Source organism: Lactuca sativa, chromosome 8 (genome assembly GCF_002870075.4).
Source record: "Lactuca sativa cultivar Salinas chromosome 8, Lsat_Salinas_v11, whole genome shotgun sequence".
NCBI classification, from domain to species: Eukaryota; Viridiplantae; Streptophyta; class Magnoliopsida; order Asterales; family Asteraceae; genus Lactuca; species Lactuca sativa.
Window position 1 is genome coordinate 130,878,639 of NC_056630.2, and position 17,598 is coordinate 130,896,236.

Here is a 17,598-nt window from a genome sequence, read left to right on the forward strand (position 1 = left end):
TTTTTATGTTTGAAAACTTTTACTATGAGGTCAAACCCTAGAATATACTCAGTCAATGGTTGAATAAAAAGATTTTTTTTTTCTTTTTTTTTTTTTCCTTTTTCAAATCTATATGCATAGTATTAATGCAAACCATTAATTTGACAACACTTATGGTTTTAAAAGTTAGTAGTGAACTAAATATTATACATTATTTCATATATTTATACGTATTTCTTCTCTTGTGTCTTAGAACCATGTCAGGAAGGCCTAATCACGGGCGCCCACAGAACGAAACACCCGATGTTGCTTAAATTGTAGCACAACAATTCATGGCAGCAATCCCAAACATTGTTACTCAAGTAACTGCGGGACTTAATGCTAACCAAGGAAGTAGTGGAGGAAACCGGGGAAACAATGAAAGAGAATGCAACTACAAGACCATTATGGCCTGTAAACCTAAGGAATTCCATGGAAACGAAGGTGCGGTCGGGTTGCTGCAATGGATTGACAACATGGAGTTGGTCCTTCACATTAGCAAATGCCTCGAGCGCAACAAAGTTGAGTATGCAACTTGTCTACTCCAGGATAGGGCATTGACCTGGTGGAATACTCTAGTGCAAACCCGAGGTCGTGCAGCAGCATATTAGCTAACTTGGGAAGACCTAAAGAAGCTGCTGATAGAGGAGTATTGTCCTAAGGATGAAATTCAGAAGCTTGAATCTAAGTTTTGGAACCATTCTATGGTTGGAACGCAAATAGAGAAGTACACAGTCCGATTACATGAACTAGCAAAACTGGTACCTCACATGGTGACTCCTGAGGAGAAACGGATAGATCGTTACATCTGGGGTCTGGCACCAGAAATTCAGGGAATGGTTACTTCAGCAAACCCAAATACCATTCAAAGTGCAGTAAGTCTAGAAAATCGACTAGCCAATGATGTGATAAGAACGGGAGCATCGACAAAGGAAAACTCTAGTAGAAAAAGGAAGCCAGCAGATCAAGGAGAGAAGAAGTATGGAGGCAAGTTAGGGAGGAAGCAGAAAGTCTCAAGAAACTTTATGGTAAGAGCCCAGGAGCAAGAAGCAGTGAAAACTCAGGAACAGAAAGTCATGGAAATGCAGGAGCGAAAGCAGTACACAGGACCGCACCCGAAGTGCAATAAGTGTAACTTCCATCACAAGGGAGCTTGCCCTGTGTGCCAAAACTGTAATCAGATAGGCCATTACCCGAATTATTGTAAGTTGAATAAGGATGGAAAAAGGCATGTTCCGAGTGCAGGAGTACTAATCACCTCCGTAACGCTTGTCCCAAAATAAACAAGGGGCCTAGTAGCAACGAGCAAGGCCAAGCTAGGAAAAATTTCCAAGGAAATCAAGGTGGGCGGCCAAGAGGTGTAGCCTTTGTGATTGGTGCAGAAGAAGCTCATCAGAACCCTGAAGAGATAACAGGTACGTTTCTCCTGAACAATCATTTTGCATTAGTAATATTCGACGCGAGAGCAGATAGGAGTTTCGTTTCTTTAAAATTTAGACCAGTAATCAACTTGAAATCAAGAAAGATGAGGAATACTTATGCTATTAGACTTGCCAATGGGTATGATATTAGAGCTAATGAAATAATTCCAGATTGTACTTTCAACTTAGCTGGTAAACTCTTTAGCATTGACCTAATTCCCATAGAGTTAGGTAGTTTTGATGTAATAGTAGGAATGGATTGGTTATCCAAGAATAGAGCGGACATTGGTTGTTATGAGAAAGTCATTAGGTTACCTCTCCCCAATGATGAAATCCTTATCATATACGGTGAGAAGCCAGGAAGAAATTTAAACATTGTGTCAAGCATGAAGATTCACAAGTACCTGAAGAAGAATTGTATTGCATTCATGGTCCATGTGGTAGAAAGAGAATCTGAAACTAAGCAACTCAAAGAGATCCTGGTGGCTCAAAACTATCCCGAAGTGTTTCAAGAGGAATTACCCGGTCTACCCCCTCACAGGCAGGTCGAATTTCAGATCAACTTAATTCCCGAAGAGGCACCGGTAGCAAAAGCACCATATCGCCTCGCGCCATCTGAGATGCAAGAACTGTCCGGACAACTTTAAGAACTTCTAGACAAGGGGTTTATACGACCATTTTCTTCACCTTGGGGAGCCCCCGTGTTATTCGTCAAAAAGAAAGACGGGTCATTCCGAATGTGTATTGATTATAGAGAACTGAACAAGTTGACAATCACGAATCGATATCCTCTTCCTCGAATTGATGACTTGTTCGATCAGTTGCAAGGCGCTTCATACTTCTCAAAGATCGACCTCCGATCAGGATATCATCAACTAAGAGTTCACGAAGGAGATATTCATAAAATAGCATTTAGAACCCGTTATGGACATTATGAGTTCTTAGTCATGCCTTTTGGACTAACGAACGCACCAGTTGTTTTCATGGATTTGATGAACAGGGTCTGTAGACCATACCTAGACAAGTTTGTAATCGTATTCATCGATGACATACTTGTTTAATCGCGAACAAAGGAAGATCATGAGAGACATCTGAAGCTAATGTTGGAGCTATTGAAGGAGCATAAATTGTATGCCAAGTTCACTAAGTGTGAATTATGGATTCGGGAAGTACATTTCCTTGGTCATGTGGTCGGAGAAAGAGGAATTCATGTAGATCCAACTAAGATCGAGGCAATCAAGAAGTGGGAAGCCCCCAAAATCCCGACAGAAATACGACAATTTCTAGGATTAGCTGGGTACTACAGACACTTCATGGAGAATTTCTCCAAGATTGCTCAACCATTAAGATCTTTGACCCAAAAGGACAAAAAATTTCACTGGGAAGAGAAACACGAAGAAGCTTTCAAAATCATGAATAGCATACTATGCAATGCACCAATTCTGGCCTTACCAGAGGGATCAGAGAACTTTTTAGTGTATTGTGATGCGTCTCATCAAGGATTAGGATGTGTGTTAATGCAAAAAGATAAGGTCATTGTGTATGCTTCGAGACAACTCAACCCGCATGAGAAGAATTATACAACCCACGATCTAGAACTAGGAGCAATAGTTTTCGCTCTTAAGATATGGAGGCATTATTTGTACGGAACCAAGTGCATCATTTATACCGATCACAAAATCCTTCAACACATCCTAGATCAGAAAATGTTAAACATGCAGCATAGGAGATGGGTAGAGTTGTTTAGTAATTATGACTGTGAGATACGATATCACCTAGGCAAGGCTAACGTAGTAGTCGATGCTCTTAGCAGAAAAGAAAGAGTGAAACCTTCCCATGTGAGAGCCTTAGGAATGGTAATTCAGAAAAGCTTGGAATCTCAAATCATTGATGCCTAGGAGAAATCCTTGATCAAGGAAAATCTTCCAGGTGAAACTTTACATGGTTTAGAAGAGATATTTGAAACCAACTGTTGGAGCTTATTGTGTTGCGTCTTAGGGCTTTTTGTATATATCCGGATTGGGCCTGTCCATCAGTGATTATCTCTTAGGGTTAGACTATATATATGTATGCATGTATGCATTACGTTTTGGGGATATACGTCATATTATTTTTACACTTGACTTTTGTAACCCTAAACACCTGTACAGTCGAAGTTCTTAATCGAGCTCTTATGAGGTGTTGAAGCATTAATCATTCAAGGTCTTCAAGTCATATTCTTGTTCACTTTACGTACTTTCTTGTTTGTGTACTTAGAATCAATTGATCCTGAAAGAACTTTGTTCTAACAATTGGTATCAGAGCAGGAGTCTATGTGATCAATACACATTCCTTCTGTATTCAGAATTCCTTAGGGTTTCCTCTTTTATCGAATATATAACAAGTCGTCTTCTCCGTTTCGTAGGCAACTTTGTTTTAGATAAAACCCTAATCTCAAGTTTAAAAGTCTGATTCTAAAAACTCAACATGTCTCACGATGATTCGCAAACAAATCCCATTAACATCTCAAACAGCATCGGATCTACAACTAGGATACCCATACTCTATACTCAAAACTATGAAGTATGGGCGCTTCACTTTGAAGACTATGTGATCGGCTTTAAAGATCATGGCTATCTCATCTAGGAAGCCATCACTCTTGGACCGTTTGTTCATTCGGGAATGAGCACTACTGTCAAGACTTAACAGGAGTACAACAAACTGGTGGCAGATGAACAGAAGATGCCACAGGATGAGAAAGACAAGTTGCTATGTAATGTGAAAGCCATGTGAATGATAAGATTCGCCTTGCAATCTGACATCTTTCGGTTAGTTGGTTCATGCACGACTGCTAAACAAATCTAGGAAAGATTGAAGGAACTCTATTCGACTGATGAAGATCTGGAACACTCAACTCAAACCTTGTTACTGTCAGAATTTGGAGCTTTCAAACAGAAACCAGAGGAGAAACTCGTACAGACGTTTGATCGGTTCAATCATCTTCTCAGCAGAATGGTTAAGCATGGAATAGAAAGAAAGATAATTGAGCAAAAGGTGACTTTCATGAACGGACTAAGAACCGAATGGATGGCTGTGGTCTCTACTGTAAAAGCGCATGAGCAGTTCAAATCTTACTCGCTTGCAAAACTTGTGGGAATCCTTAAGTCCCAAGAAAGTGAAGTAACCAAAGAAGTGAAAGTGGTGTCTGGTATGGGATCACTGGCTCTTATATCAAAAGGAAAGGGTGTTGCAGAAGTAGAAGAAGAGTCGGATACGTCTGAATATGTCCTTTCAAGCGAAGAATATGCTATGATGGTCACCAATCCAAAGAAGTTTGCTAGAAGAAAATTTCCTGTCAATAAGAACCGAAATTGGCAAGGAAGTTATAGTTTCGAGAAGGCGAAGGATGAAGCGAAGGTCGCCTCTCAAAAGGCTGAAGACAAAAGTGAGAGCAAACTTGCAGGAGACTCTGGATACGACTGCAACTACTGCCATGGCAAGAACCACTTTTCCAAGGATTGTATGTTAAGGAAATTGGCTGAGAAGAGAGATGGGGAAGATGATGAGGCATATTAGATGCGAAAGCTGGAAGAAATCAAGAACAAGAAGACAACTAACGGCGCAAAAGGTACAATGAATGATATAATTGTGCAGGAAAAGGCTGATGAAGATGAGTTCGGTGGCGTGGAAGTGTGGTCAACCGACTCTGAGGATGAAGAAGTAAGAAAGCCCACTCATGGAAGGGCTTATGTGGAAAAGGAAGCAGGTTCGGCCGAGAAGTGCTTGATGGTCACCGCTGGATCATCAACCGGAAGTGCAAATAAAGAACCGAACCTGAATGAAGACAAATGCTTTGCGGCAAAGCCTGTCAGTGAGCAGATCAACGACTGCGATCGGTTGATCAAAAAGGTACAAACCATCCTCGAATCACTTAAAATTCCATTAAAAAATTATGAAGAAGAATTAAACGAATTAAAATTTAAATTCTCTAACTTAAGTGGTAGTGTCATGTAAACTCGCTTAGCGAATTCTAACCTAACTGACCAACTCAGCAGGGTGTCTTCAAATAGTGAGGAGAGAAGGATGTGGATCGAGTTAAAGGAGGCGAAGTTAGTTAAAGCTAGGGACGAAAGTTTTTATTTGAAAAAGACAATTTGAAAATTTTGAAACAGAGAAATGCTTTTTGTTTAATTGCTAAAAGTTTATACACTAATATAGCTCAATTGCATTTAAGTTGTGAGATAGGAAAGAAAATCCATAAGATGATTTTGCCTTTTCTTAAATTCAAGGAAGATGAAGTAATAGCAGAATGCGAATCAGTAGTATCATCAGAAGAGACGTCCATGTCATACAAAATTGGTCTGGACAAAATAGAAACCTTCATAGATTCAAAAGAACACAAATGCATGTTAAAAGACATTTTAGATGATAATGACAAATTGAAAATCAAATCGGACACTATTCACTCATTTGATCAATCCAATGCCAAACTAACCTCTGAAAGTAAAATAGACTTAGATAACGCATCTGAATTTGATGAGATGAGTGAGATATCTGTAGAAGATGTAGTTTATTGCTCTGAGTTTACGAAGAGCGAAACTGAGAATGATAAACCATTAATCTCAGAAGATTCGGTTGAATTTGCTCATCTAGCAAAGGATAAGGAAAAGAAGCTTAAAGAAAAAGATGTGGTTTATCAGAAGGTTCAAACCGTGCCAAATCAAGTGTATGCAACTGAAGGAGTTACTCATAGACAAACCGAAGAACTAAGAGTCTTGGTAGAAAAAGATAATGCAGAAGGATACGAAGAGTTCTTTTGGTCGGCTCCCATAGATAATGCAGACGAAACTATAGGCTTATCTGAGCAGACCTCTTGGAAAGTTAAAGGAAGATACGTGGCTGAACCCTTAAATAAACCCTCGAGTTCTGACAAACCAAGCACGAGTGGAACCAAGTACATTCCTATAGAACATAGAGAAGAACCGAAAGCTCAAGTCAAAACACCCGAAACCCAAAGAGAGAAGCAAAAGGCAAGCTTCAATATGCACAAATCGCAGAAGGAACTGGCTGAGCAAAAACGCTTAAGAAATCAACGATATGCTAAGAATTCGAATGAGCGAAAGAGTTACTGGAATTCACAAAATTCCAACTATGTTCCTCCAAAGAAGATTTCAGAGGACAAAGGAAAAGAAAAAGTAACAGACAAATTCAGCCCAAGTTCTTATTATTCCAAGTCTGAGAGCCGAAAATCCACTTTCGGTCCTCAATCCAGTTTCGGTCCTAAGTCGAGTTTCGGTCCTCCTAACAGATGCAAACTCAGTTTCGGTCCCCAGTCTAGTTTCGGCTACAACAAACCTCAAAGCAAAGCAACCTTCAAAGGAAAAGAAAAGCTAACTGCTGATACTAGGAGCAACAATAAGCAATCATAACCTAATCCTAGGAGTCAAAAATCATCAAACAAACTAACCAATGAATTTAAATTTAAACAAGATAAAACAAAAATTAAGGTGTATACAATTAAAAGAAAAGATCAAACCACATTAGTAAAAAGAACATACTTGGTTGATATTTCCACTGCAATTCCTTTTTCTGTGAAAAACTCACAAGGACCCAAGAAACTTTGGGCTCCTAAATCTTCTTAAATTTGCAGGTAATGAGTGACGAGCAGTTCGACAAAGAATGGTACATAGACAGTGGCTGCTCGCGTCACATGATAGGGAGGAAGGAAGAACTTAGAGAATTTCGTTCGCTGAAAAATGGTGGTTGTGTGAAATATGGGAACAACTCTTTTGGAACAATCAAGGGATATGTCATGATAACAAATGGTGACTTGACAATTCGAAAAGTGGCTTACGTAGAAGGTTTGCAGCACAACCTCATTAGTGTGTCACAATTAGTTGTGGGCACAAATTTGAAAGTTTCATTCCATGATGAGGGGTCAGAGATAATCGAAAAACAAACCAAGAAGGTTCTGTTAAAATCCGAACGTAAAGGAGAGATGTATCCATTAAATCTCAATCCTATAGAAGGAAAACTGACAATATGCTTGCTAACAAAGGCAAATACAGATGATAGTTGGTTGTAGCATAGACGACTATCGCATCTGAACTTTAAAGACATTAATAAATTGGTGCTTGGTGATCATGTTCATGGACGTCCTCTTCTCAAATTTGACAAGGACCATTTGTGTGCAGCATGTGAAATGGGGAAAAAAATCAGAAAGAGCTACCCTACATGAATCAACACGAAGATAGATGAAGCTCTTGAACTCTTGCATATCGACTTATGTGGACCTTCGGCTATTGAAAGCTTTGGTGGGAGTAAGTATATTATTGTAATTGTAGATGACTTTTCACGCTTCACCTGGGTTTTCTTTCTTAAATAGAAATCAGATGCAACTCCCAAGCTGAAAACATTCATTAAGTAAATAGAAGTACAGCTGAGGAAAACAGTGAGGAATATCAGAAGCGACAATGGTCTGGAATTCAAGAATAATGATTTTGATAGTTTTCTGGATGACAAGGGAATAACTCATAACTTTTCGGCACCTTATACACCACAACATAATGGTATTGTTGAAAGACGAAACCGTTCTTTGTGTGAAGCAGCCAGAACCATGCTAAGTTTTGCTTCACTTCCATTATACTTCTGGGCTGATGCTATTGCTACTGCGTGCTATACTCAAAATTGATCCCTATTGAACAAGAGATTCTCAGTTACTCCATATGAAATCCTGAACAACAGAAAGCAGAATGTCAAGTTCTTCCATATTTTCGGTTCAAGGTGTTTCATTTTCAACTCGAAAGAGAACCGAAATAAGTTTGATGTCAAAGCCGATGACGGAATCCTTCTGGGATACTCTCTAACGTCGAAAGCGTACAGAGTTTTGAACAAACGCTCAAAACGAATTGAAGAAACTTACTATGTCACCTTCGACGACAGCTATATGAATAAAGTTCAAAGAAAAGAAAGCGATCTGGGAGACATTTTTCTAGAATCAGGACAAGTCTCGGTTCCTATAGCCAACTTGTTTGAAGAGTACATGCGTCTGTTTGATGAACCAGAAAAGGCAGCAACCTCAGAAGCGAAAGCCACAGATAACAAAGTTGAAAATCTTCAGAAACTCATAGATGAAGCTGCTAAAGAGATGGAAAATGAACCTCCAACTGCTAAGAGTAATCCATCATTACATGGGGAAAGTTCTACTCCAACAAAAACAAACAAAGCATCTTTCGAGGGGGAGGATTCAGTTTCGTCTCCATCTCTTAAAGGCTCAGAAAAAGAGGAAAGTTCGGCTCAAAGTCCACCTATTGGTAGTACAACCGAGGGAAAGAACTCTACTACCACAACGAATGCAACCTTGAGTGAAGACACAGGTTATACTTCACCAGTCAAGAGGGAGAAAGAGACCGAAAGCACAACTGATGAAGGCGACGGTGATATCTCTAAAGCTGAAGTAGAAGTGAATGCCGAATTGGATCCAGTATATGACCCAAATTATCCTCCATTGGTGAAATGGACCAGAGACCATCCCAAAGAACAAATAATTGGTGAAACATCTGAAAACGTTCTCAATCGGTCTTAAATAAAGGCGAAAGAAACGGCATTATTCTCTAAAGTTAAATGTTGTATGTTTAATTCATTTGTTTCAAAGATAGAACCAAAAACGGTAAATGATGCACTTAATCATTCAGATTGGTTCCAGGCAATGCAAGATGAACTTCATGAGTTTGAACGAAACCGAGTTTGGAGGTTGATACCTACACCAAAGGATGCCACTATAGTTGGATTGAAGTGGGTTTTTAGAAATAAGTTGGATAAAGAAGGGAATGTAATTCGCAATAAGGCGCGGTTGGTTGTGAAAGGATATTTTCAAGAAGAAGGGATAGATTACGAAGAAACCTTCGCTCCGGTAGCTAGGTTGGAATCAGTAAGGATCTTCTTGGCATACGTAGCTCATAAAAACTTAGAAGTTTTCCAAATGGATGTCAAATGCGCCTTCTTGAATGGAGAATTAAAGAAACAATATATGTTGAACAACTGCCTGGGTTTGTCAACAAGAAATTCCCTGATCATTGCTATGTGCTAGATAAAGCAGTGTATGGATTAAAGCAAGCACCGAGAGCCTGGTATGAAACCTTAACTCGTTTTCTAAAAATATAAAAATTTAAGCGAGTTTCGATTGACCCTACCTTCTTTCGAAAGAAAGAAGGCAAACATCTAATGATTGTTCAAATTTATGTTGATGATATCATCTTCGGCTCTACGAATCCTAGCTTAACAGCTGAATTCAGAAAGTTGATGGAGACGAAATTTGAAATGAGCGCAATGGGTCCAATTAATTTCTTTCTTGGTTTAAACATTAGACAAGGAACAGAAGGTATATTCATCAACCAGGAGGCTTATACAAAAACCTTACTGACAAAATTCCGTATGACGGGCGACTTAAAAGTAAAGGTTCCAATGGCATTTGGCACTAAACTAACACCATCTATGGAAAAACCCGGTGTTGACATAACAAAATATCGTCAAATGATAGGTTCACTTATGTATTTAACGGCAAGTAGACCAGACATTATGTTTTCTGTGTGTTATTGTGCCAGGTTTCAAGCTAATCCAACAAAACCTCACATGGTTGCTGTGAAGAACATTTTCCGTTACCTAAAGCGAAGCTCTTCTCTCGGTCTCTGGTACCCTGCAAGATCTGGATTCTTCATTCAATTTTATTCTAATGTTGATCTAGGAGGATGTGGACTGGACAGAAAGAGTACCACAGGTGGTTGCCAATTTCTTGATGGAAAACTTGTTAGCTGGCAGTCCAAAAAGCAAACATGCATCTCATTATCTACAGCCGAAGCTTAGTATATTGCTGCAACCTGTTGCACTTCTCAAGTAATCTGGATTCAAAGTCAACTGAGAGACTTTGGGCTAAGCATGAAGAAGATACCTCTTTATTGTGACTCAGAAAGTGCGATAAGGATTTGTCACAATCCGGTGCAACATTCAAAGACTAAGCATATTGCACTTAGATACCACTTTATTAAAGATCATGTTGAAGATGGGAACGTAGAAGTACATTTTGTTCGATCTGGTGATCAACTGGCCGACATATTCACTAAGGCATTACCAGAAGCACTATTTAACATAATCTTACAAGGCCTGGGTATGATGGAAGCAGGGTCGGTACCGAATCCTTAATCCTCTTACTAAAAATTAATGAAGTGAAATGGAGCGACCGCTCGGTCTATTTCGGCTCCTTAAATTTTGGGAATCGAAATGCACCGACTGCTCGGTCTATTTCAGCTCTTTAAATTTTTGAGAACCGAAATGAACCGACCACGCGGTCTATCTCGCTTCATTCAACTGAGATAAGGTTTCGTTTGTAAATTGTTTACGTTTCTTTTTCTATTTTTATTCTTTTTCAGAAAACCTCAAAAATCCAAAAATATTTTCCTTTTCTGTTTTTATTCTTTTTCAGAAAACCACAAAAATCCAAAAATATTTTCTTTTTCTGTTTTTATTCTTTTTCAGAAAACCTCAAAAATTCAAAAATATTTTTTTTTTTCTGTTTTTATTCTTTTTCAGAAAACCTCAAAAATCCTAAAATATTTTCTTTTTCTGTTTTTATTCTTTGTCAAAAATTTAAAAACTCAAAAAATATTTTCTTTTTTTGTGTGTGTGGTATATTTGTTTGTTTTTGTCTCATTTCGGTCTCAAGGATACACGAAGAACATAAAATGGAGCTGGTACAGGTATTATGTGTATTTTATGAACCAGTTAAGGGTCCCTAGAAGCATGCTGCTTCATGTTGACTCAAGCCTCTACGACCTAGAGCAAGGCCTTAATGATTCGATCCAACCTATCGTTTCTTCCCAATTAGGCAATTCTTATTTACTCGGTCTAGAGCTACCTTACTCTTCTCACATGAGTTAAGAGTTTCTCTGCTTTGTCCTCTTATATAGCAGAAGGTACCTTCATTTCTTTCACCATCCTCAAACCATTCTCCATCTACTATCGGTTCACTATTGTAACCCTTGAGACTCTCGGTTTTTACCACTGAGGTTTATGGTTGCACAACATCTGTGTTTATGATCTTAGATACGTATACCACGAGCTGAGTGAAACCCAAAATTCAATACCCATAATGAATTAACGGTGAATATCTATATTCAAGCTCTTACTTGGTACCAAATGAAATCTTTTTTTTGCGAGGTCTTTTATGAATATGTCTAATACCAAGACTATTCTTCCCATAAAGATCCAATTTTATTTTTTTCAGATTTCTATACATTCTTTTGTCATCACAAACTACCACCTGCCTACTTGTTCAACAGACCACATCGGCCTCACAAGTACTTCTTCCGACCCTCGGTCTTATTTTAAGTATTGATGTTCGGTTGCAGAGAAGCTACCATAAGCCTATGTCATGAAAAGAAACCTTTCAATGTTTAGTAACAAACACTTGATCGTATTCTCGGGAATCCACACAAGCACTTTGAGTCTCTCTTGACTTAGAAGGAAGCGATTCTTGCCCGGAATCCTCTGTCTTTCGTCTAATTGTCAGACATCACTCACAACCCATACACATTTGATTTATTACTTTATCTTTTTTCACTCTAATGCACGGAAATTTTTAATTTTCCCCAAGTCTATTGATGATCTGTTTGAGTATATTTGTCATCTAGTGAATCAAGGGCAATTCAGGTTCCGATGGCACATTCTAATTCAAATGCAGATTGCTGAAATCTTTTTGGGCGTGTGAATTTGAGCGGTCGCTATTCGCACGCGTGCTGATGCCCACCTAGGAACATCCAGCCTGTCAAATCGCGCTTTTTCAGGCTACTTTTTAGAAGATAACGTCACAATCGTCACGATTTTCTCTCTCCTACCAACGATATATAAAGGGATTGCACGATTCTTTGTCTTCTACCGCTTCAAATAATTCTAAACTGTAACGGCGATTTACACTGTTCATCTTCTTCCTTTGTTCAACAATGGTGACTTCTTCTTTTGCACAAGATCAAACCGCTTCATCTGCCTTTCTGTGACAACCCGAAATTTCCATTTGGTCAAACCCTAAAAGTCAACCACTTCGTGTCATAAGTTAATGGCATTATTTCTTGTTTTTAAGAAATATAAAGTTCGTTTGATTATTTTATTATTATTTTTAAACGAACGGGTGTTAGAAAATGTCGTCTCAGGTTTTGAATTTTAAAAACCGCAAACACTTCGCGTATTAGAAACACCCGACCAAACTTTTATGTTTTGGGTTGAGAAACCACCCAAAACCATGAACTCATACCTATGTATGAGTTTACTCCCCAACAAGTTAGTCATTTGTGTTTACTCCCCCATAGTCAAAAGAGTAAACTCCAAAAACTCTTTCAAGTAACATCCAAGATTTAATTCCAAATCTTCAATCTTGTAAGTGTTCTAACCATTTCAAGTTAGTAAAACACTTAATCTAGTGTTTGTACATCTATTCATCCAATCATTTATGTATTTTGTCTAGATTTTCCAAAACACCAAGAACACACACTAAGTGTTCTTGACCTTTTAGCTCAAATCAAGCGTCATTATAGTAAGTACTTCCATCCTTGAGTGATTGTAAGCTGTTATTACATTTAAACATCAAGAAAATGTGTCAAGAACACAAGACTAGAGGTGTTCACGGTCCAAGGAGATGCTTGGGTCGTAAACACCATAAAGAGCACCAAAGTGTGCTTAAGTCCTTATCTAAGCTCTAGTTTGATGTTTAAGCCTTCCTTGAATTGATTAAACCTTCCTTTGATGTGTATAATCCTTGAAAAACATCAAAACCCCACAATTATAGGTGTTTACGGTTTGGGGATCTCCCAAAACCGTAAACACCCTAAAGTATGATTAAGTTGGTCATTTTCCTTGCTTAGGCTTAGAAAGTAGCACATACACTTACCTAATGATGTTAAGGACTTGAAAACATGGCAATATCCTTCCCCATGAGGGTTTACGGTAGTAAACCCAAAGGAAAATGCCATGAGGCCGTAAACTCCTCAGAGGAGGTGTTTTGTTGCCCTAGTCCATTCCAAAGGCCAAACCACTAAGTAGAATTGCTTCAAAAGGCTTACTAAACCACAAAACAACACCTAGTCATAAGGACTACAGTTTACGACCGTAAACTCTAGAGTTTACTACCGTAAACTCTTGGAGTCAAGACCATCAAAACCGTAAACTCCAAGGGAGTTTACCCTTGAACCCTAAACACCCTATCTTTGCTCTACCAACACTTGGATGCAATCCTTGTGAGCTTTAACACTTTAATCAAAGTGTTTTCATGTTCTAGAGTGTCTCAACTTATTTTATAAGTTATAATTTGGCTAATTAGTTATATATATCTTCATTATAAAATAACTAGGCTCGTGCGTGTGTACAAGTCTTCATTTGTCACCTAGCACCGTACCCGACACTTCAATCCAATCCACTCACCACAAGTGAGTTCATACCCCTTTAATTAACCTTTGAAATACTTTTAAATGTTTTAAATGATTTTATGGGGGGGGGGGAATACAAGTTGAATACTTATAGTTATTACATCAATCACATGTGATTAATAACTACAAAACCAATGATTTTATTAGTGTTCAAACTGTTTTATTTCAAACTGCTTTACAAACTCATTTACTATTCAAATACTCTTACTTCAACTTTGTTACACTTATTATAAATTGCATGCCTGTATATGTATAGTTATATAAGCAATGTTTAAAAGGCTTAGGAAGGCCGTTCGCCCTGTTTCCTTTTCCTCGATTTCGATGTGGTCTGGTGGGATATCGGGTAGTCGTCCGAAGGCCGTTTTAATATTGATTATATATCATGTGTACATATATAGACATAAAAGTGCTTCCATATTCATGCGTACTAGATTACTTCATTAATAAGCTACCATCGGGGTAGCACAGGATCATACTTATGCTATAATTGCTAGATCAATGAGTCAGTTCATTCATGAGTCAATACTTATTACTATGAGAACATATACAACTATACTAGAAGGAGAATATATACAACTATACTAGAAGGAGAACATACACAACTATACTAGAAGGAGAACATATACAACTATACTAGAAGAAGAACATATACAACTATACTAGAAAGAGAACATATAGAACGATACTAGAACGAGAAACGTTACATTACATATACATGAATACGTTAACAAATTGTGATCCACTGTATCAGAGCATGCCTTAAGTGTCATGGCCCGAGTTGTAGCCAGAATTCTCATTGAGGGAGAGCGTGAGTTTACGTATAGATCTATACTGGATTGACTATACTACACCTTGCTGCTAGCTACAGCCGGACCTGCAGGTCTGCGGGTGCCAAACGTCATTTCTATTTTTACGACCTTACCCTTGTCGTTAATATTAGTCGATAGTATGGTACAATTAATCAAATGATGCCTTAATATAAATCCGGTTTAAGGTAGTTAGTACAGCAGTAGTTCCTATAATACAACACTACAGTACTACAATAATTTACCCTTTACATATATTTAGTGATTATTTCACTTAAACACTTATGTACAAACTATATTTGATTAAATGATAGTTACACTTGGGAAATTACACAATATTACAATACACGAACATACAAAACAGTTAAGCCTTGGTAGAAGGCTACTATTAATAGAAAATATAGGTTTTTCTGAGAGATTCAAACTTTTACAAACATTCACATACTTTTATCACCGATGTTTTACAAACTCATGTTTAAAACTATGTTCAAACGTTTTGATACAAACACTGACACTAAAATACTTATGAACTCACCAGCTTAATCTGATTAACTCTTTCAAAATAACTTGTATTCTCAGGTCGCCAATAGACAGGTACCGAGGCCCGCTTTTGAGAAGATGGAGCGCATCCAAGACTCATCTTATTATTTTGATTTACTTTTTGGTGTCTATAACTATACTGAAGACACTTGTATTAAAATTATATATTTAATTCAATGGATGATGTTGTTTGCTTATTTACTATTATACTGTGTTGTGATACTTTACATGACATCCTCCGCCCCAGAACGTTTCCGCCGTTCTTGGTTTTGGGGTGTGACAGATTGGTATCAGAGCATTGTTTATAGTGAATTGAGTATATCAACCCATAAAAGATATACTAACTATAAACCCATTTGGGATTAAAACACTCTGACCAAGAGTCTATATTTTAAATATTAAAATATTTAATTAAGTATACTAGTCTGCATTCATACTAAAATCAGTGTCACAATGACAAGAACAAAAGTATTACGATTGTTAAATATCACAAGTGAGCTCGGGGATGTATGGTCAGTACTGGGAATGGCATAGCCTAATCAACTATGCTGGTCCGAGGAGTGATTAGCATATGCCCTAGAATGGTTGTGATATGTTAACAAGTCTAAAAACTTACCAACAATACTACAAGGAGATTAGTAGAACCTAAATTTAAAATACTATAGGGGTATTTTGTACTACTACAAGCTACTTATATACTAGATTCTTATACCTCTCTTCTCGCGTAGATTTAAATGGTTGGATTCCATCATCGTGACCCGTACTTTCCAAATGAAGGCAATGTTGGGTGGATCGAAGAAGAGCCCAAAGATGAGCATCCAATTCCTTTGGATGATCACCTCGCAGAAGGCTTTTCTGATGGATCCGAATCTGAGCCTGAAGTCAACCACCTACCGCCAGTAGGTCAAGCCCCGAACAACAACCCTCGACCAGCTTTCCTAGGTCCCACTCCCTTGTGAGCAACCAACTTGAATCGCTGGAGGGATGAACAGGGTCAACCCTTACCATACTTTGGGGACCGAAGCTTTTACAACGTCAGCGAAGGTGGATCTGCTGACCGAGCTCTACCCATCATTATCCGCAGAATAGCTCGTAATGTTGAGCATGGTCGAGGAGCCATCGACCGAGTCATGGAGATTGATGCCAAATCTGGTCTCAACACAGTCCGCATCCGCCGTCTCGAAGAAGACATGGAACGGACCAAGAGTACCAATGAAACCCTATAGAAACAGCTGGCTGCCTCCCGAGCTGAAGTCATGGAACTTCGAGCCCGTCAGAGGGCTCATGAGCGACACCTTCAAGAGGTGGTTCATCAAGTGGTAGACCTCAGGGTTCGCCCGAGGAGTTCTCATCGCCGTTAGAAGATTTCTAGTACATCTTTGTCTTTTGGTTAAAGAATAGCCTTTAGTATATGTGCTCTAAGTAGCACTTGTCTATAAAATATTCCTAACTTTCAGTACTCTAAATAGGAATCTAGGAACTGTCAAACTTTTTTGTATGGTATGATGTAAGACCTACTGTTAGGTCGACTTTCCCTGAACTTATTACATCAGTAATACCAGTTTTATTGACAACTACCTAGTCTGTGGGAAAATTTTGTGTACTTGTGTTTTCCAACTAATATTCCTTGTTGTGATCTCAAACACTCATTCAACTGTTGGGCTATGGTTAGTTAGTCCATGTGTCACTCTCACCTCACTTACAATCGATTCTTACCATGTTGTTTATCTTTATAAACTTATAGATGAAAGATGCCTCCTCGCAAATCTCCCAGGAATAACCCTGCACCTCCACCACCTCCTCCTCCTCCGGTCATCGATACTACAGCCCTTAATGTTGTCGTGGTTGCAGCAGTGGCAACTGCCACGGCTCAGTATCATTCTACTGATGCCAGCAGAGGTGGAACCCATGTTGACTCAACTCATGTTGAAATCCTTGTGCGCTTGAGAGAGTGCTCCTACAAGGATTTCACCAACTGCAAGCCAAAGTCCTTTTATGGAACCGGCGGAGTCATTTCCCTCTCGCAATGGTTCGAGAAGACTGAAATAGTCTTCGAAATTTGTTCATGCCCTGCTGTGAGCAAAGTCAAATATGCCGAATGCACCTTTGAAGGAAAAGCCCTGACGTGGTGGAACGGCCACGTTAAAGCGCTAACTCTCGTGGTGGCGAATGACATGGGTTGGGAAACCATGAAAGACCTCATGATAGAGGAATACTGCCCGAGGGACGAAATCCAGAAATTGGAGCAGGAGTTGTGGAGCCTATCCATGAAGGGCTCCGACATAGTCTCATATACCACTAGGTTCAGTGAACTGGTGGCCCTCTGCCCCAATATGGTTCCCACTGAAGGGAAAAAGATCGAAA

At 38.8% G+C, this 17,598-nt stretch overlaps 1 protein-coding gene across 1 annotated transcript; it reads left to right on the forward strand.

Moving 5' to 3' along the window:
• The first annotated feature begins 722 nt into the window (after window positions 1-722).
• LOC111906527 (uncharacterized) lies at window positions 723-2,086 on the forward strand. Its single transcript, XM_023902282.1, has 2 exons — window positions 723-1,117; window positions 1,264-2,086. The coding sequence occupies exons 1-2, from the start codon at window positions 723-725 to the stop codon at window positions 2,084-2,086; spliced, it is 1,218 nt and encodes a 405-aa protein (XP_023758050.1).
• Window positions 2,087-17,598: the final 15,512 nt, after the last annotated feature.